Consider the following 21312-nt stretch of genomic DNA (forward strand, 5'->3'; position numbering starts at 1 on the left):
TGATAATGACTTTCCAGTTGTAAAGTTCCCCTTTATGGCAGCCGGCTCTATAGTCCATCGTAGAAAATTATATGTTTATGGCAAGCCGTTAAGGGATTTATTCCCCATTTATTGACATCAATAAATATTTAATAGCATATCATTAAATATTTATTAACATGGGAATACATTTCTATAAAAACATGTTGATAAATCGTCCAACTTCATTAACATACTAGTAATTAATTAATTATAAACATGTGGGTAAAAATATTTATTAACCGTGTTGGTAATTCATTTATTCATCTCAATATCCAGTCGTCATATATTCATGAGAAGACAGCGAGGGCTTGAATTATTCGAGTTAAATGAAATTCAGCTCTTTGGTCTTACTTGTCAACTCCGGTTCAAATGACAACCCCCTAAAACATATCTGTTCATTGTGGATGCATAGTCTGTGTGAATGTTGATCAAACGTATTCAAAAAGCTAAAATGTGAACTTTAAAAAAAGCATATTTGTATTAATTTACTACAAAAGAGTTTGATAAGTGTTACACGTGTGAGTATTTTCCCTTCATACTGTCGGTTAACAGAAAAGGTAAAAATGTGGATTTTCAGTATCAATTATTCAAGCCAATTTGTGAAATTTTTTTACGAACGCAATTTTTTTAAGAATAGCACTGGTATACAACTTTAAGATATCATATGTCATGGGAATTCACAGTGACATTTTGAAATTCATGCTTTTAACATAATGGAAACGTTGGAAGTGGTTGGCGAGATCAGAGACCTATAATTACAGGTCTACTTATAAATTACTAACTATTAAATATATGTTAAAAGTACTTTAACCCCGCCGCATTTTTACGCCTGTCCCAAGTCAGGAATTTCTGGTCTCTGTATGTATTGTTTCTTTTTCACACCCAGTTTACTTTTATATTGCTGTAACCAAGGAGATAAATATATATAAATAGTACCTGTAGTATTTCGCTGTACCTGTATATAAAGTTGTTTTGGGGCCGGCTGCAGCCTACCCAGTGGTGTGAGAATTTACTCGCCATTCAATGGAGACCCAAGGGTGAACTCGATGTCTCAGTATCGTATTAATTTTTCCCATAGACTTCTATAGTGAAGTGCAGATTTTTATGATAAAAAAATACGTAAATTGATTCAATAAAACTTTTACTTATATAGCATTTCTAAGGACATGTGAAAAAATAATTCCCCGCATAGAAAATAAGGTGAGTTCACGAAGATCGGACAGAAAATTAGTCTTGAACTATAAATAGCCATTTTCTCTACTTTCACTTTCGTTTTGCACTCATCAAACCAACTTTTTCAGTGGAACATTTTTATATTATTATGTTAGATTTTCTTTTTAAAATGTTTTTTTATCTTACAGTGTGATGTTTGCTCTATTTTATCAGTCATTGTTCATATTTTTTGACCAAACATTAGTTTGTAGAGAGGCAAAAAGAAAATGCACTATATTTTTATAGCATCCAGGATATGCAATGCGATACTGGTACCTTGAGCTGACTTTTGTCATCACGATTGGGTTATCGTCTCTTTACCGAGCATATATGAAACTTGCATACAAAGATCAGACAGTTACAAATTAAACATTACAGAGAACAAAAATATATATCTACTGGCATAGTCTATCATATTTGGCACGGGATTAACTTCAGTACAATATAAAAGTATACAATAAAAAAGCTGAAAAATTCGTAACTTAATCACCTGTGTATGTTCCCCCTGGAGTCTAGTGAAATACGTAGAAATACCATTTAAATCATATCTTTATTATCCTTAAGCATTTATATTGATGGATTGTTGTAATTTAGTGGCCATTTTACTGAATGTATGTCTTCAATTACTACTGAGTGTGTGCTGTATTTGCTCCTCAATTTATTGTCTATATCAAATTCTTATTTAGAAACCGCTTATCAATTCGTTATTCCAGGTGAAAATTTGAAAACTCTATTCACTGACAAGATAGTTATATTTAAAACAAAAACACATTTATGTATACGTCAGATTGAACTATATTAAGTCCGTATTGACGATTTACTTTTATAGAAGTTTTTTGGTTTTAGTCTTTTAATCAGAATGGTTTACGACAATTCAAAGGGAGGTAACTCCACAGAATGTTTCGAATCGAAAACTTGTATTTATACTTTATTAATGTCTAAGCGATAGGTTGAAGACATACTATCGTTATTTTAAAAAAAAGGGACACCCAGACATAAATTGACTTGAAATTTTGATATTCAGGTAACCTCTTGAACAATTATGGTACACACCGAAATGTGTAATCCGTACCCATACCAACTTTTCCCCTACCCAAATACTCATTTGCCGATTTCTTTATTATTACGTGATATTTCCAGCTGATAATTTCTACACTTTTATAAAATAATATGTTGGCTAGGGTAGAAACAATGATATTTAATATATTGTTCGAAAGAGTGATTTTTATTCGATTTTTATTTACATGACATGTACATTTATGAGCAAGCTTTGCTCGGTTATTAGTAAAATATTCACGTGCGTTAAATTAAAATTGCATCAGATTCTATTTATTCTGTATTTTTGAGTTTTTTTTTTATTCTTGATAGGATCGTATCCATTCTTTGCTGGTTTTAATGCTACTGTACGGTATGGAATTCAAACTCCGACATTTCTTTTTTAAAACAATATCGAATCTTTTAAAACATTATCCAAAGTCTTCAAGTAAAGTTTTAACCTCTGAATGATTTTGAGAACATAAAATCGACTGAGTTTAAAAATGTTATAAATGTTTTCAACTTGTTTTAACTTCAAATTGATTTAAAACATCATTCAGAACTTAAGGACCAAGTTACAGTATAAAATTTCTAATAATAAAAGACAAAAATCAGCAATATAGTGATTTGGGTACGGGGAATTAGGTATGGATACAGGTATGGGCTACACATTTCGGGGTGTACCAACAAACATAACCCACTTAAAAAAACACAAGTAACTAACCAAAAAATTATACATCCTATATTTTCATTTCCTTTTTTTTATTTTTCCAAAAAGTTGAGTGCAGACATCAATTCTTTGAAATATTTCAAAAGCTGAACAAACAAGTTAAATTACAGTTACTAGTTGAAATAATGCTACACTCCATCCATATACTGCAGGGAAATGTATGTGGATGGAGGGTTACATATTGTAAATATACTGTCACCATTGGTGACTCACCAAGTAAGTTAACTTTGAGATAAATCAGTATTGATTTTGTAGGATTTTCCTTGTCATCTTTTATTCCATCAAAAGGTGTTAGTTTCCACAGGTAGAATTTAAGAAAATCCCATGCTTCAACCATTGAAAGTTGTGAGAGAATGCCAAATTTTATAAAAGATTAATCAAGAGAACCAAGATTTTAGCGGCATTAAAAAATACCAAGAATTGAAATAACTCAAGGTTACCAAATTCTTAGACAATAAGTTATCAAATACAATGACGTTTACAAAATTATGGAGTTTTCCAGAACTAGTACAGTTATGCTGGCATGTGAAAACCTAGGGCGAAGAAAAAAAATACCTGTATGTTCGCTTACATGCTTTAAAAAAAGAAGAAAGGGGTTGGTTATTTTTTTAGGTTTAATTAGGTTATTTTTATCAAATTGAGCCGGCATAGGACATTCCAAATATTTGTAAAATTCAAGGTCAAACAGCTGTGGGTTAGGCATAGAACGCAGTGTTTTATCAAGATCCCACCCACTCAAACTGGTTTTTAAAAAATTACCAGCAATCGTATGGAATTAGTGGTTGTCATGGTCAGAATTGTTCGGCATTTATAAGCAGATTACATTATTTTCGTAAACATTCGGGCACCATGTTCTGAGCATCCATATTTTGGAAAAAGCTATGATTGGATTTATACTTAATCATAGAAGTTACTAAATATTTTCCAAAGACTGATGTGCTTCTTATTCACATTTACAAGTATTCAAAAATGTAGCTGCTATAATTTTTAGCTCCTGATATTTAAAATGTACATGCAAACCGAAAGTTGATAATTTTTCTGGCCATTGGTAAAGTGGACCCAGTTTATAATACCGGGTACAACCATTAATTTGGGAGCCATGTACATTGTACATGTAGTGATTGTCAATGAATAGCAAAAAAAAAAGGCAAAAGGGTACTAGTCCCTATTTTCCTTTGACATCCCTTCCCCCCTTTTTTAATTGGATGTTGTTATGTCAGTAAAGGGTAAAAACTAACTGTGTGAGACAGATGAAACCTGAAGCATTTCTTACATATGAGAAATATCAATTCCCAACACCAGTCTCAGAGATCAGACCTTTTTTACATATTATGCTCCATTGTGATGGAGTTGCAGAAAATTTGCAGACCAGAAACCCCTTTTCAATGTATATCAGTAATTTCTTAATTTTCATTTTACCTGTTTGAGACTTCTCTTTCTTTAGGCTAACCTTTGAAGCATACTAAATGTTGTATTTTTTACAGAACCATGGACTACCACACTTACATTTGTAAATGCTTCTTTTGATTTGTGGGTAGAAACCATACATAGCACTTACTCAATTTGATTCCCAGCTATTTTTTCTGTTATGCTGATACCATATATTTTCAAAGTTTCCAATTTAATGAAGTTTGGATCATATTTACATGATAACCTACATCCTTCTTGCCCCCATAGAGGAAAATTTCAGGTTGAGAGGAAATTCATACTAAAGGGCATTTATAAACTGTTGCTTACCCTACCGATGCACCTGGTCCAAGCTCCCAGTTTTTAGTGCAGTTTGAATTACTCATTTGCTTTTGTTACTTTGTATGTATGATTTTAGTTACCTTATGTTCTTTGTTGTGTATGTCTGTTTTCCATGTCTGGTCTATGTCTCTGGATTGCATTCTTTTGATTACCGCTATAACCTTGGTTCCCTTGATTACTCTTCCATAGTAGTTCAGTCCACATAGAATACATTTCCCCCATTTTTAGATTTTGTTTACCTTACATTCATACAATATAAGTGAGGTGAAGAAGCTATTACCAAGCAGACAAGGTAAAAAAAAGAGTTGTTTCTTGCTACCAGCATAAAAAAAGTAGGGTATGTACTATAGGCAAGGATATTTTATTTTTCAAAAACATTTTAAATTGTCAATGTGTTAATGGTGAAACATTCTATACTCTAACAGTGCTTGAGTCTAAATGGAAGGCAAATAAGTATGAATGAAGCATAAAGCTTTTCTTTTAATTAAAGTAGACTTCATGTCTTTTAAAGACCTTTGGTGACTATGATTTTGAATATTTTCATCAGTGAGAGGATATTCTAAATATCAAACAGTTCTGGTATGGCATTGAATGCAGGGTTTTATCATAATCTATTCAACTACCAGTAGCATTTTTGAAAATGTCTGAGTAGCTGCAATCTAATAACATGTACATCTTTAAAACGTTTTGTCTATGCAATGTTTTTGACAAAATTTCAAAGCTTCAATAGATAGTGATGTAGCCTTTTACTTTGTTGAAAGTTTCTCTCGTGGTCAATAAGATAAATTATAGACAAAATTCTGTACAGTTAAGAGCTAGCTTTGCTTGCTTGTGGCTTTTCACATTGTAATGTAATTTTCATGTTTTCAATGTTCATATAAAAAGATTAAAATGGTAGCAAATAACGTTCTGATATACATTGTACCACAGACTTATGTACTGTAACCCATTTAATTTACTACATGCTTAAATGTAAACATCCCTATGGATTTTCTCATTGTTCTTTACTGCTGTCTTTGTGAAAAATATCTTAAGTATTAGCAAAGCTTACATAAAACTGATGTGCATGTAAGGTTAAGGATTTATGTGTAAATAAGGAGTGCTATGTGAAACCATGCCCAGGCCATTTAATAGTGTGTATGCAACTTATTTAATCATTGTTTACAAGAATGCTTACTTTTTTTTAAAGTATTTTAAAAGTATATTTTATGAATTATTATTTTCTTCCCTTTTAGTATGGAAGAAGAGGATGATTTTGAAGAACAATTGAAGCAAGAAAAACTTCAGAAGATAAAAGAAGAGGAAGGTGATACGAAGACATATAAAGATGAAGATGGAACTGAATATGAGTGGGATGAAGACAAAAAGGCTTGGTTCCCAAAAGTATGTGGTACATGTGTATAAATCATATGCTTCTTCTGTGTAGTCTAATGGTGTGTTAGTTTTGATATGTTGAAAGAAAGATAAGCAATGATTTGACCACACTTACGGAAGGTACATTTTTATCTGAGGTGAAAAAAATGTATTTTGTATGTTTTAAGGTAATCCTAGAAAGTCGTTCTTTTATTACTTAGTATCTGACTTGTATCTTTACACTTACAAATATAGTTGTCTAATGGACAATATGAAAATGATTTACAAGTTATGCACCCAAAAAAAACCATACTTTGTCTTGAGAAATATTGCTTTTATTTCCATAAAACTCCAATTGAAGTTATCATAACCATGATTTCTCTAAAATAAGGCAATGTTGAATAATATGAAGACACTATCAAAAGTAAAGGCATTTTTTCCATATAAATTTGTTACTTTATATCCCTGCATTAGAAAGTGAATGAATTGCTTAAAATGCTCATTATCACAATTTTTTACTAAACTTATCTTCTTCATTATTCTATGTTCTATACAAAAGTCTCCCTTCTAAAATACCATTTATGCTAACATTATATTGTCAGTTTCAGGCAAGGAAGCTTATAATGTTGACTTTTCTAAGTCTTTGAAAATGATCATCCTTTTTTCACTTTCACTGTGTAAGGTTATTTTTTTTATATTTTTTGGTTTACTTTTAATAGTTTAATGCATATAGAAGTTATAACTGTGATCTTTATAAAAATTTTATTGTATTTTAGATCACAGAGGATTTTATTGCACAGTACCAGATGAGTTATGGAACTCAAAGTACAGACTCACAGAATGGTGACCAGCAGGGCAATACAGATCAGAACCAAGATTATTCTCAATGTTATGAGTATTATCAAAACTATTATTCAGGTCATGGTAAAACAAATAACTCAGAAAGTGAAAGTAAGAAAGAAGGTGAAAGTGAAAGTAAACTGGGCAATAAAGACGAAGAGGGTGCTCCTAGCCTTGAAGGTCTTGATGTTAACAGTGAAGAATATGCTAAACGTTATCATAAGTATATGTCTTATTATTATGGGGAGAACTATGCAGATTACTATAATTACTATGACCAAGAAAAAGTTCAAGATGAAGGTCAATCAAAAGGTCAAGATGATGACAAAGTTGAAGGTCAAGGTGATCAAAAAGGAAAGAAAAGAAAGAAGAAAGGAGATAAACCACAACCTAAACGGGATGAAGGCATTGACATTTTGTGAATCTTATTATTAAGTTCTCTTTCTTAGAATGTTTTCATCTTATCTCCTGAGTTTCATTATTTATATTATATAACAAACTGAAAATTAGTTTTGAAAAAAGCTTATCATTTGATGAGAATGCTTTGGGGTCTCAAAAAGAAAGAAAATTCTTAGCTTGGACACCATAAGACTTTAAAAAGCACTTGATTCGGAGAATATTAGTTCATACCTGCCAACTTACATAATTTAATTGTGTTTTCACAATTTTGAGCATTTGTCCTGCCAACATGATTTTTCAGGTTAAATCTGTCCCAGAACCCGAATTTGTCAAAAAAAAACCTATAAACCTCCAAATTCAAACCCCCTAAATTTGTGTACCAATCTCATTTATTTGATTAGAAGGGTCATTAACCTGACAAAAGGTATTAATTGCTGTCTAAACAGGTAAGGGTAGGTTTTATGACCGGTAAATAATCTCTGATTGGCAAACAGCTGATCAGGGTTATCAATGATGATTGACAATTAGAAAATGAATCCTGATTGGATCAACAATTTTTTAAAGATTAATTTCAACTCCACAATTAATTTGACAAATATTGTCAATTTAACAGGGTCAAAAATATGTAGAACAAATTCTAAAATTACCATTGTTTATACAAAATGAGTTACCTCCCCTGTATTCTTCAATTCTTTTTTACAATTTTCCTGTAATTTCAACAGTACAGTATATTTCCCAAAAGTTTAGTTTGCAATAGTTAAAAGAAATATTTTTCCTTTTAAATAGTGATAATTTTGGAAATTAGGTAGCAACATTCTTGAATATTTGTTACATTTCGTCATATACTGAACATCATGGTATTCATTTAATGAAAAGAAGGAGTTGCTCAAATACCAAATGATAGATTATTCTATCCTATCGGCCAAGATTAGGATGATTTGGATAGAGATTTAGTTTGGAATGAAACCCATGAAGTTCAAAAACGAATATGGACTTCCTTTCAATAGACATATATGGAAAGATCATTAGAAGTGCTTAATGTAGTTTAAAATGGTAGAAATACATTTGAATGTAAATAAGTTTTCTCATTTATTTTTTTAAAATTAAAACTTCAATTAGGTTTGGAGGAATCCACCACGAAAAAATGGGCTGACAAACTTCAATCTTTTTCTGCGCATGTACATGTTGTTCAACTTAAAAGGCCCTTTAATCTTTAATACTATAGTGATTGTCTCATTCATACATTACTGCAGTGAAACCCACGGAGTTAGCAAAATATGTCCTGAAAATGTCCGTTTACTCGTTGTTCTACCAAAAAAAAAAAAAAAAAAAAAACCATGGGGATTTTCAAAAATTGGGAGGTATGTTAGTCATTCTGAGTCATCTACTTTTGATTTTTCTCTTATTTTCTCCAAAATTATAATGAGGTTAAGATCACAACAGAACAAAAACAAATTGGAGGCATAGAATTTACTCAGTGCCACCTATTTCATAAGATCTGTCTAGTTTCTACATGGACAGTCTCTCAACATGTTCACATTATTTGGACTTACTGATATCTATTGTCAACACAGACAATGATAAATTTTGATACTTAAAAGTTGGAAATGCATCTTTTTAGCTTTCAATGATGTCATCTTTATACATGTTTATTCATTTTTATTTTGAAATTAAGGTTGGTTTAATGTAGAGGAGGAAAAAAACACTAATGTCTATGTGAGTGGCTTGCCAGCAGATGTTACCGATGAGGAGTTTAAAACTATTATGAATAAATGTGGTCTTATTATGTTTGACCCAATTACAAGAAAACCTAAACTCAAATTGTATCGAGATGAGCATGGAAATCCTAAAGGTGATGGAAGATGCTGTTATATCAAGGTTAGGATAATATATTTATACCAGTACTAAGAAACAGAAAATGAAAAAAATAATTGGTATTTCATTTTATCAGTCGTACTTTATGTAAGAATTTCTCTGAATTTCTATCTGTGAATTCTCATAATCTGTAGTGTAGAATTGTGGTCATACATAAAAACTGATATAATAAAATCAAGGAATCTGAATGTTATTTAATGTACCATGAACTATTGACAAAAAATGGGTGGCCCAATTTTTATAGTCTCCATGACATTACCTTCATGATAAAGTATTAAAAACGTGCCCGTCTCTTTCTTTAGTAGTTCTTCAAGTTTAAAAATATCAACTGTATGGCCCAAAATATTCATTTAAATCCAGTATTTTACTTTAAAACTTTTCTACTTATGAAGTTGATGCAGTAAAATATGAAGCCTTATTGATACTGTTTAGGCCGGAGAAAAAAAATACTTGTTTAAGTTTACTGTACCTGTCCTACCCTGGCACATTTTATTGTTTTTTTTTTCTGAAATGTGGCTACACTAGCAATTTTTAGTTTTTAAGTCAAGAAATCCTCCCCTTTCTATATAAGATAATTTTAAGAAAAAAAATTATTGTACCTACCAGCCTACCCTATTTTTTATCCAATGTAACCTTAAACAGAAATGTATTTTTTTTTACCATTTCTACTAACAGCCAGAATCAGTTGACCTTGCTTTGAAGTTCCTGGATGGCAGTGATGTAAGAGATAGCACCATCCATGTAGAGAAGGCACAGTTTATGTTGAAGGGACAGTATGATCCTTCTAAAAAGAAGAAAAAGCTCAGTAATAAAGAAAAGAGGAAGTTCAAGGAGAAACAAGAAAAGTAGGATTTTTTGAAAATGAAAATTTGATTTATAAATACTCTGTCCAGAATGAAGATGGGGTCAATTACTTGATAAAGTAAACATGGAAGGGGTAGACATATTCTTAAATATTTTTTATAAGCTTTGGAATCAGACTGTTGGTATGCATGAAATAAATCCAATTTGATGTAATATAGTAGTCATTATTTGTAAAATAGGGTTCCTGGGTAATACATGAATGCCCATTTTAGAATAGAATCCTATGTAATATGTCAACCCCATTTGTAGAAAATAAATCCTATGTAATATGGCTACTCCCATTTATAGAAAGAAATCCTATGTAATATGGCTACCCCCATTTATAGAAAAGAAATCCTATGTAATATGGCTACCCCCATTTATAGAAAAGAAATCCTATGTAATATGGCTACCCCCATTTATAGAAAATAAATCCTATGTAATATGGCTACCCCCATTTGTAGAAAATAAATCTTATGTAATATGGCTATTCCCATTTATAGAAAGAAATCCTATGTAATATGGCTACCCCCATTTATAGAAAGAAATCCTATGTAATATGGCTACCCCCATTTATAGAAAAGAAATCCTATGTAATATGGCTACCCCCATTTATAGAAAAGAAATCCTATGTAATATGGCTACCCCCATTTATAGAAAAGAAATCCTATGTAATATGGCTACCCCCATTTATAGAGTAGGAACCTAACACCGTTTACTAGAATAGGAACTTGATTAATATGTTAACACCTATTTGTGAGTAGAAATCCTAGGTAATATGTTAACCTTCCATTTCCTGAGTAATAGATTTAAATGAAAAGTGATATCATAACAGATTAGTCTAAATATAAACATGTAAATAGAAGCTGAAGGTTAAAATTGATTTTTCATTTAGGTCTAAATTTATTGCATTGCAGGAACTTGGATGTTGGAATTTCTTTTGAAAAAAATACTAGTAAAAAGGAAAAAAAATCTAATTTACAAAAAAACACCCAAGTGCTTGAATAAAGCACATTAAACAGTCCAATAATTCCATATAAACAGTCCGATAGTTCTATACAAACAGTGCGATAGTTCTATACAAACAGTCCGACAGTGCGATAGTTCTATACAGACAGTGCGATAGTTCTATACAAACAGTCCGATATAAAGGAGAACAGTTCATTTCTGCTGTAATCTTTTGTTAAAATTTCTGGTTTTTTTTTGTGTCGGTTAGACCAGTTTGGGCTCAGTGACCTTAATCACTGATATTTTTCCTATATTAATGAAAGACTAATTAATTGAACAGGTTGTTTGATTGGAGACCTGATAAAAAGCAGGAGTTCACCAGACCTAAAACTGAGAGGGTGGTTGTGTTGAAGAATATGTTTAGTCCCAACGACTTTGATGTAAGTACTGGTAGACATAATTACAATGCAAAAAGCCAAAAAAAAATGTTCATAAAAATTTCATTAGTACAGTTTTTAAGATGGAGTAATTTTTAAAGATAATTTTTACATTATATTGAACTTTCTGACCTGAAAGAATCAAACAGTTATTGGAAGGTACATGTATTTAAGCTGAAAAAAAGATTGAGAATATTATAGAAAGCTAAAATAATAATAAAAAAAAAAATTAATGTGAATGGATGAACAGACAAATGGACTTTTGTATGGACACCAATCCCTAATCACTATATACTATTACCTCCTGCTGGTGGGAGTATAAGCATAATTAGAAAACCAAACAGTCAAATGACAGTGGCAGAGAGAATGGCATTTTTTGTACTAGAGTTGTTGGACTTTGACTGATGTTTCTTGTTGGGTATGGTCTCCGTCTTGTATAATGATGTTTCTTGTTGGATATGGTCTCTGTCTTGTAAAGTGCATATTTTTAGGATTTAAAAAAAAATATGGAAATTGATTCAGTAAGACTTTCACTAATGTAGCATTTCTAAGAACATTTGAAAAATTAATTTACCGCAAAAAAGTAGGGTGAATCCATGAAAAAGTAGTCTTGAACTATAAATATCCATTTTCGTTCCTTTCACTTTCATATTGCTCTCATCAAACCAACCTTTTCAGAAGAATATTTTATGTTATAATGTTAAATTTTCTTATCAAAAAGTTTGTCATCTTATAGTGTTATGTTTGTTCTATTTTATAAGTCATTGTTCATATCTTTTGACAAAGCATTAGTTTGTTAAGAGACAAAAAGAAAGCACACTATATCTTTATACCCTCCATGTTTTTCCTTACACCCTTTCAGGGATAGGTACCATATTTCTTTGTCATAAGATATCACATGTAAGCAGCAAGAGTTATAGAACTTTAACCAAGGTTGTCAGTTATTTTGTAGATTTTTCCCTTTGGGTCATTTTCTTCAGCCACTTTCAATAGGTCACATTTTTGCAATTTCTTAATGTAGTTTTATTATATTTATGGAAACTTCGTTTAAATTTGATGGCATGAACATTAAACTAAAGTTTTTTGTGGTTTAAAAATAAATTCAATGAATTGTTAATCATGCTTTTTAAACATACATTGTGTAAGGTTTTCCAGGTCACTCGTTGATGACTCATTGATGGCTGTGAGCTGAAATTTTTCATCTCAGTGGGGTAGCCGTCTTTTTGACATTTCTTGTTATATTTACCTTACACATACATTTGATCACAAGTATCATCATTGTACTTGTAATAACAAATGTTCAAACCAGGAAAAAATCTTTGTATGGGTAAGCATTGGCAAACGTGAAAAGTACAACAACCAAAGAACAAGTCACACAACACTAAGGTACTAGTAAGGGCTGAGTGTCAGTTACCTCCTATAACACTAAGGTACTAAGTAGGGGCTGAGTGTCAGTTACCTCCTATAACACTAAGGTACTAAGTAGGGGCTGAGTGTCAGTTACCTCCTATAACACTAAGGTACTAAGTAGGGGCTGAGTGCCAGTTACCTCCTATAACACTAAGGTACTAAGTAGGGGCTGAGTGCCAGTTACCTCCTATAACACTAAGGTACTAAGTAGGGGCTGAGTGTCAGTTACTTCCTATAACACTAAGGTACTAGTAGGGTCTGAGTGTCAGTTACTTCCTATAACACTAAGGTACTAAGTAGGGGCTGAGTGTCAGTTACCTCCTATAACACTAAGGTACTAAGTAGGGGCTGAGTGTCAGTTACCTCCTATAACACTAAGGTACTAAGTAGGGACTGAGTGTCAGTTACCTTCTATAACACTAAGGTACTAGTAGGGGCTGAGTGTCAGTTACCTCCTATAACACTAAGGTACTAAGTAGGGGCTGAGTGTCAGTTACCTTCTATAACACTTCTATAACACTTCTATAACACTAAGGTACTAGTAGGGGCTGAGTGTCAGTTACCTCCATGAATATAGACACATGAATGGCTCAAAATCATTCTGTTGGAAGTAACATATTTCGGAAATGACGTATGCAGGTAGGAAGTGAATCTTTTAGCTTTAAATGCAGATGCAAAGCGTGTGTTTTAGGAAGTCTCTTATATTCCTGTTGGTTGAGAAATCAGCGACATAACAACATAGCTGTGCATTATCAACAAAGTAGAATTTTATTTGATTACAAGTAGCTCCGTTCCTGATAGACAAAGTCAAAAACCATTTTAAGTACACATAGGAAAAAAGCATGAACACTACTAAAAACTGGGGAAAACTCAGGTGCTTAGGAGAGGATGAGCAGTATTGCTTGCTAAACACCTGCCATACTGCATATTGAAGGTCAAGATATGGTGAAAGAGGATGGATACAGGATAGTTGATGATGAGGAAATCAAAATCATCATGTTTATCATAGAGTCGAGTTAAAAGACTTCCTCTATTTTGAGATAGTCTCTTCAGGGTCCTTAATCTCAAGCTCTTCCTGAAAGATGAGATTAAGATTGTCACCTGTATCTTTGAGTGATAAAACATCCATTTACTGGAAGTCTTAAGGGAGAGAACTTGACAATGCAATTATATGGATAATGAGAGGTAATAGGTGTTGTGGAGAACCAAAATGATAAAAAGTGGATAATTTAAAGCCATTTAGGTACATGAGATCATCATGAATATTGCACTCATTTGCTTATTTCATGGACCATGCTTGAAGGGACATTGAAAAAAAAGGCTTTTTCTTATCATATTCACATTATTCTGAGATTGATATGCTAAAAGGAGATAAAAAAGGAGATATTGATAATTTATCATAATTCACAGCTCTGCAAGTAGATATTTTTTTTTCACAACAGACATGATTTAAGGTCACCTTTAAATTTAAAGTTTTCTAACTTAATTTTTTTGCTGAACTGCCTTCATCAAGGGGAGTAACTCCTAATCATTAAATCTGAAAAGAGTCTATCTGCAATTGTTCTTCATGAAATTTGCAAAATCTGTTGAACTGAAACCAACAGATGGCCAGACACTATGACAAACCACATTAAACAGTATGACCAAAAATAATCAAGCATCATTGGGTGGTATGTACCACTGAAATACTTCTTTGAATGAATTAATTATTGGTATTTCTTCATGGAATTTCTTGCACAGAAAACTTCTGCAAGCATAATTAGACAAGTGTATCATATTTCTTTGTCAAAGTACCTCAAGAGATTGTAAGATTCAGTACTTGAGATGAAGAGGCTCCTTAGTTCCAATAGATGAAGTATAATAATGAATAAGTGACAAATGTGTTTTCATAACTTTTCCAGTGAAGTATCTTTCATGTAATTACCCGATATATTGTAACCATTTTAAACCAGATTACACTAGAAAACAAAGTTGTTTTGAAGAAATTTATTGTTTCAACAAGAGTTTGTGCGATCAGAAATCAATCTTCCTTACACTGCATCATACTGTGGTAGGATGTCCACTCTTGCTGAAACACTATCTTCAGTATTTATTCATGTTTACTTTGTATACCTATCAAATTTGTTATACTTTAGATATTGTATGAATCACCACATTCCATATAAGGCCACACTTAAAATAATGTTTGTATCCCAGTACCTGACCCTAGCTCCTGGCATTTGGTAGATAGGTAGGGAAAATATGTTTTTATAATTCTGTAAAAACCATGTTTAAAGAAGTGAAAAATGTTGCTTTGAAAATTTTATTAAAAAAAAATCTTGTCAGAGATTATTTGGTTAGGACCTATTTGTGGGTAGGTAGGGTTAGGGGAAACAACTTAATTTTAAATTTGGCATAAAAATACTTTTTATTAAGATTGACAAGTACTTAATGTAACATTTGAACTGGTACTAACCATATATGTGGGAGACCACATCCCTGCTATGGACATTGCTACACCTAGAGTCAAGTGAGGCCAGTCCCTTCGTCCAGTTAATTTTAAGTTTTATTTAGTGTGAAGTTGGGCCTTGACATTTTTAATGAGCTTTAATTGAAAGCATCATGTTACAAACATAGAATGCTAATGTCAACAAAATACTAATTGATAACATGAGTGTTCACAGCAAAAAAAGATATAGGAAATAAACTAAGTTCAGTTAAATCAGAACCATCCAGAAATATTCCCTATTCCATTTTTTATTCACCAAAGTAATGACTCTGTAGCAGTAAGAAAATCTTTAGATAATAAAGTTACTACGATGAGGAATTTCTACTTACTGGAGTTTGTTTGTGTAAGTAATGTATGGTATGCCATCAGCGACATATTTTATACCTGTTCTTCATGGTTCCACGTGGCCAACATTGTCCCTTGTGTCTGTTTATGTAATTAACTTTGTACAACAAATTATGATATGTTTTTACATATTTTTTTCCTCTGATGCTATAATTACATAATTTATGTAATAAATATGGGTTTAAGTCTCTGATTCATGTATTTATTAAGATGTAGAACTAATTTTGCTTGTGTCACTTGTTTTATGTTGGGGATTTATTGTGTAAATCATTTTTCCTGGTACAAATAAATAAGCTCACTAATTAGGATTTTTGTAGATATTTCACAATGTTTTTGAGTTGACTTATTTCTCCACTAGTGCACACAGGCAGCTACCATGAATGTAACCTGTAAGTTGAGATATTGTATGCCAATTGTATTTTATATGCGAACATATTAACCCCAAAATACACAGCATTGTTCTTCCCTAAAATCTTTACCAATATCACAATCATGTAGGCATTGTTGTTTATAATGTTGTTATTTTTCTGTTAATGACTACTAAATTGTCACAGTAAAAATTTGCATTCTTTCATACTTTTAATCAATTGACCGTGAAACTATGTAAACCAAACGTTTTTTAGACTGTAGAATTTGTTCAGTATAAAAGGTTGTTAAATTTATATGGGTTCAAAATGTATAGAAATTGACTGGAAGGGACTTCTGAAGAAATCTACTTTAGATAGGTTTCCAGTTTATTCTGGGTTCAGTTTAGACAAGTTTCCAGTTTGTTCAGGGTTCAGTTTAGACAGGTTGCCAGTTTATTCTGGTTTCAGTTTAGACAGGTTTCCAGTTTATTCAGGGTTCAGTTTAGACAAGTTTCCAGTTTGTTCAGGGTTCAGCTTAGACAGGTTTCCAGTTTATTCATGGTTCAACTTAGACATGTTTCCAGTTTATTCAGGGTTTGGTTTAGAGAGGTTACCAGTTTATTCAGGGTTCAGTTTTGACAGATATCACCATAGTTTCTATCTAATCAATGTCACAGCAATGTCATTAAAATTAAAATTGCTTTTATTTACTGGTAAATGATCAGACAGTGTTTTTAGTGCATCTTATCATAAATATAATTTATGTAAATTAGTATGCTGCTGAAAGTTATGTTCAGTGCATGTTGCACAGGGCCAATGTATTATTAAATTCATACATTCTTGGAGGCCCTTTTTGGGTTAACTAAGTCTTTCAGGACCTTACTGGCTTTATTTGTTTACAAATTAAATTTTTATGGCTCTGCAATAGGATGTTTATAACTGCCGTTGCCACCTACGTCTATCTGTATGTTATGCATAGGGTATACTACTTCTCTAATTCTCAAATTACAAAACCAATGTTATTTAAACTTTGTACAGTATTTTGTAAATGAATAATTTAACCAGTCTGCTCCTATATTTTAGCATTTTGAACTTAGCCACTTTTTGTCATGCTATTTTGTTGATATAGAATAATAGTCTCAAGTGTAACAGTAAAATACGAACTTAAAGATCACACCTTTAGAAAACATTGTCTTTTGCTATTGTTCGAGTACCCCATCTCTCCCTATTCCATAGCAAAAAAATAAATAAATACTTAGTTAAATTTTACATTCACAACAAATTTTATCCACAACAACTTAATATACAGTAATTAGCTACTATAAAGTTATAATTTACTTCCTTGTCCTTGGAGCTGATTAAAATACCAGTGGCAACCAAAGGTATTTCTTCTGTTATGCTTTTTATGTACACCATGCAATGAGGTTGTAGAGTATGATGTTTTTGATGTGTCCATCTGTCTGTCTGTCTGTCTGTCTGTCTGTCTGTCCATAAGTCAGTCCTCTTTTTGTCATTAAGAAGCTGAAAAAAATATTTGTTGAATCATGTACATGAATTTATTATTTTATTTTGTCTTTGTTAACTCTGCTGAAATTGATATTTTTAGAATTTTTCTTAGAAATGTTTACTACGAAATTGTTAGACTTTCTGTATTATAACCAACATGTATATACATGTAATAGGATTAGGAAGGAATACAGGATGTTGGCATTTATATTTTTATTTTACATAAACTATCAACTGGAAAATTCCACTATACTTAAACATAAATGAAAGATTTAAAATTAGTTGTAATCATGATATTCAGTCTGATTGAAAAAAATAACAAAGCATCTCACTAAATGTTCTTTAACAGAGCTAAACTGTACAAGGTCATTTCTACTCTTTATTGGTGGGTATTTTGAGTATTTGGTTGGTTCATTGAATTAAAGAAAAATATATCTTGGGGAAAATGACACTTATTGACGATAATTATGTATTTAACTTATCATACACAGATTTTTTTTATATTTGATTTATTCTTACATCTTTAGAGGATACATACATATGCTCAAAAGCATTTACTCCTTTTAATATTAACTTTTTAAAAGAATTTTCATTTTATTTGAAACCTAATGATTGTTAATGAGTTTTTAAGATTTATTGAGAGGTTTGAACATAGAAAGTCACAACATTTGTGGGCATTAAAAACGTGTTGGTTAGTTTTAATAAGTAATATTTTATGAATTAAACTGATAAAATCTAGAAGTGAGCAATATTACCAGTTTTTTTAATAACATCTAAAGCTAAATGCTGTAATAATTCTTATTCCAATTATTGTTGATATTGAAATTTGACCCAATTTTATTTGAAAACCAAGATTTCCCAGTCTTTCATACACTTTTTATGATTTTGTTTTTTTTGTAGCTCTTAGTTGATGTAAATCAAATTATAATGATTGAGCGGAAGGTCAAAATGGGCGTCTGAGTTTTTGATGAGAAATTGTTGAAACTTTACATAGTACTGCTACAAAGAAGTCATTACAAATGTATATTTGATTATAAATGTACTTCGACAAATCTTTATCATATGCTGTTGAATTTACTTCTACTATTTAAAAAAATTCAGCCCTTTTTGAGAAAGAACATTTTACCTAAGAAAATTGTACTGGAATTTTACGCTGTTGGCCCAGCAGAGTATCTTTTGATCTGTAATAAATGCACACATTCACGCATAGTTTTTATAATCTGCACCCTCTATACAAATTGCATTTAAACGGTGCATAGTGCTGAGTCCCATTCTTCGGGGCAAATTGACATTCTTAGGACTAATTAATAAATGGATACATATATATTTTGAATTTATGGAGAATTCATATCTTTCTTGATCTTAATGTATGAGCAGTAGGGAATACACATTTTCCGTGGAGAATTATAGCTTTATTAAAGTACAAAGATAAACTTATGCAATATACAAATAAGCATAATTTGCAGTGAAGTAGTTTTAATAAATCCAGCTAGCATCATTAGTACCTAGATAATGAAGTGGAAAACATTTTTATAAGTTACATGTAGTTTTACTGATGGGACAGAAAATAGATAAAAAAAAATATAATCTGGCTTGTGTTCAGCTTGGTATAAGCAGAAATTTATTGGAATTAGTAAATAGTTATCGTATGTCATACATTTTAGCATTGATAGGCATTATACTTGTATTTGCTTTTATGATGGGTATCAAAATCAAATGTGAACTAAAAAGATCAACAGACATTTATCATTCTACCTTTTTCTACCAGCAATAAGCAATGGTTACTGAGGATTAAAAATGAAAAAAATGAAAACCGATTTTAGAATACATGCATAGTATGGTGTTGAACCATTTGAATCTTGTCTGTTTTCACAATATGAATTTGTATATGAAGCTTTATGCTGTCTTTAATATTATTTCTGTAATCATTTTTATAACATAAGTTCAGGGCCAGTATCAATTTGTGTCTATCCATCTGTTCTCATAATTCAGGTGAAGGTTTGAAAAGCCTTGTCTTATTAAGGATGGAGGTCACACCAACAAGAGACTTGGTACACATGCCCATCTTGAATATATGTATATTCTTATGAAAAAAAATTTAGAATTATACTTCTGAATAGAAGGTGCACAGAGGGCATTAGGATCATATAGACTAATTTACTTTGAAACAATTAATCAATAAATGTACAATGGAAGCATGGAAATAATGGGCCAACTCTGATTCTTCAAAAAAACAAATATGTCAATATGACAGACAGAACTTTATGATGTACATTATTTATTATATTTTTTCAGGATGATCCAATGTTAATCAATGACCTAAGAGATGATGCTAGAAATGAGTGTGCCAAGGCTGGAGAAGTTAAATTTGTCAGGCTCTATGATGTAAGCAGAATGAATCAGCTAGTCTAATTCAATATGTTTTACATGGAATTGATTTTTTTTATACTACCACAAAAAATGTTGTTTGATGATATATCATGATGTTGTGGAGAATTGCATTTATTGAAGAATAAGGGAACAGAAATGGGACCACTTTGATTCTGGTCATATTCTTATCCAATGTCAATCAAAATTCAGAGCTGTATCAGGGTTGGATAACATGGCCATACTTGCCCCATTATTCAGGGTTGTTCTGCAGTCATATCCAGCTTCACACTTGAAAGCTTCTTATTTCACAGTTTTTTTACTGTAGGAAAATTTAGTGTAACACATCATTTTTTTTTTATTTCATTGAATCACCCTTTAACCCTCAAGTGATAGCCTGGAATCAAGTTAACATTGAAATCTGAGAGGCATGCTTAAATTGTCTGCTACTTAATTTTAATTAGCTTCACAGTCATTACTATACTGACCAAAGTTTATTTTCATCCTTAGAACCATCCTGAAGGAGTTATTACTGTCACAATGAAAACACCATGTGAAGCTGATGAGGCCATCAAGATGCTGAATGGACGATGGTTTGCTAAGAAGAAAATTACAGCTGAAACTTGGGATGGAAAAACTAAGTTTGAAATAGAAGAATCAGAGGCAGAAAGACAGAAAAGACTCCAAAAATGGAATAATTTCTTAGAAACTGATGAAAAAAATAATATCTCAGGAAACCAAAGTGCTGAAAGTACTGCTGGTGAAGCTAATGTAAAGAATGTAAATTCAGATAGTACAAATGAATCTATAAAAAGTGCTGGGTTACATAGCAAAAAGACAGAAAGTTCCTCAAGTACTGTTTCTGAGGATGTTCAAAATGGCTGATACACATTCAGAAAAGTCTGAATATTTTTATTGATTGTGCAATGCATGGTGGCTTTAAAACTATAGCAGTGAATCAAACCAAGTTTTTCACTTATATACCATGCAATGCAAAAACTTGTTATATCTATAGTTCAGGTATACTAGATATGATAGTTTTGTATCAAATAAAATGAAGTTGAAAAGGTTTTGTGATTTAATTATCTTGCTTTGATATAATGGAGACCAAGGCCTATGAATGTCATTACATGTTCTTTTTTTGTGAAATCATGTACCCAACTACATATATATTTTTACCATGCAGGTTTAAAGATACATTTTATTTTAACAAAAGATGTTAGTTTTATGATATACCGTGAAAGTACTTTAATTCATGGATACAAACTTTTGTGGATTAGGGAAAATACATAAGTTTGTGGATTTTTGAATTCGTGGTTTTGAGGTTTTCAGTATACACATCAATAAGAATCTGCTTTTCGATTGGAACCAAATTTTTGTGGTCTGATTCACCCATGAAACCACAAA

At 31.5% G+C, this 21312-nt stretch overlaps 1 protein-coding gene across 3 annotated transcripts; it reads left to right on the plus strand.

Annotated features, from left to right (window-relative positions):
- The first annotated feature begins 2095 nt into the window (after positions 1 to 2095).
- LOC148614716 (17S U2 SnRNP complex component HTATSF1-like) lies at positions 2096 to 20975 on the plus strand. Of its 3 annotated transcripts, none has more exons than XM_088589010.1 (8): positions 2096 to 2117; positions 5983 to 6130; positions 6877 to 7345; positions 9015 to 9217; positions 9890 to 10059; positions 11346 to 11445; positions 19834 to 19923; positions 20416 to 20975. In XM_088589010.1, the coding sequence occupies exons 2-8, from the start codon at positions 5984 to 5986 to the stop codon at positions 20788 to 20790; spliced, it is 1554 nt and encodes a 517-aa protein (XP_088445136.1). In that variant the 5' UTR covers positions 2096 to 2117; position 5983; the 3' UTR covers positions 20791 to 20975. The 3 variants fall into 3 exon arrangements, with proteins under 3 accessions (XP_088445136.1, XP_088445135.1, XP_088445134.1); XM_088589009.1 differs by having other exon boundaries at positions 2102 to 2257; XM_088589008.1 differs by lacking the exon at positions 2096 to 2117 and adding an exon at positions 3570 to 3593.
- Positions 20976 to 21312: the final 337 nt, after the last annotated feature.

Source organism: Perna viridis, chromosome 6 (assembly GCF_037379345.1).
Source record: "Perna viridis isolate PV_CMFRI_1.1 ecotype Kerala chromosome 6, ASM3737934v1, whole genome shotgun sequence".
Lineage (NCBI taxonomy): Eukaryota > Metazoa > Mollusca > Bivalvia > Mytilida > Mytilidae > Perna > Perna viridis.

What these genes read in the sequence shown, in the direction of transcription:
- LOC148614716 (XM_088589010.1), top strand. Translation starts at nt 5,984, where the DNA reads ATGGAAGAAGAGGATGATTTTGAAGAACAATTGAAGCAAGAAAAACTT. An exon ending in TTCAAGGAGAAACAAGAAAA is followed by an intron (nt 10,060 to 11,345) that starts GTAGGATTTTTT and finishes TTAATTGAACAG; the next exon opens with GTTGTTTGATTGGAGACCTG. An exon ending in TTAGTCCCAACGACTTTGAT is followed by an intron (nt 11,446 to 19,833) that starts GTAAGTACTGGT and finishes ATATTTTTTCAG; the next exon opens with GATGATCCAATGTTAATCAA.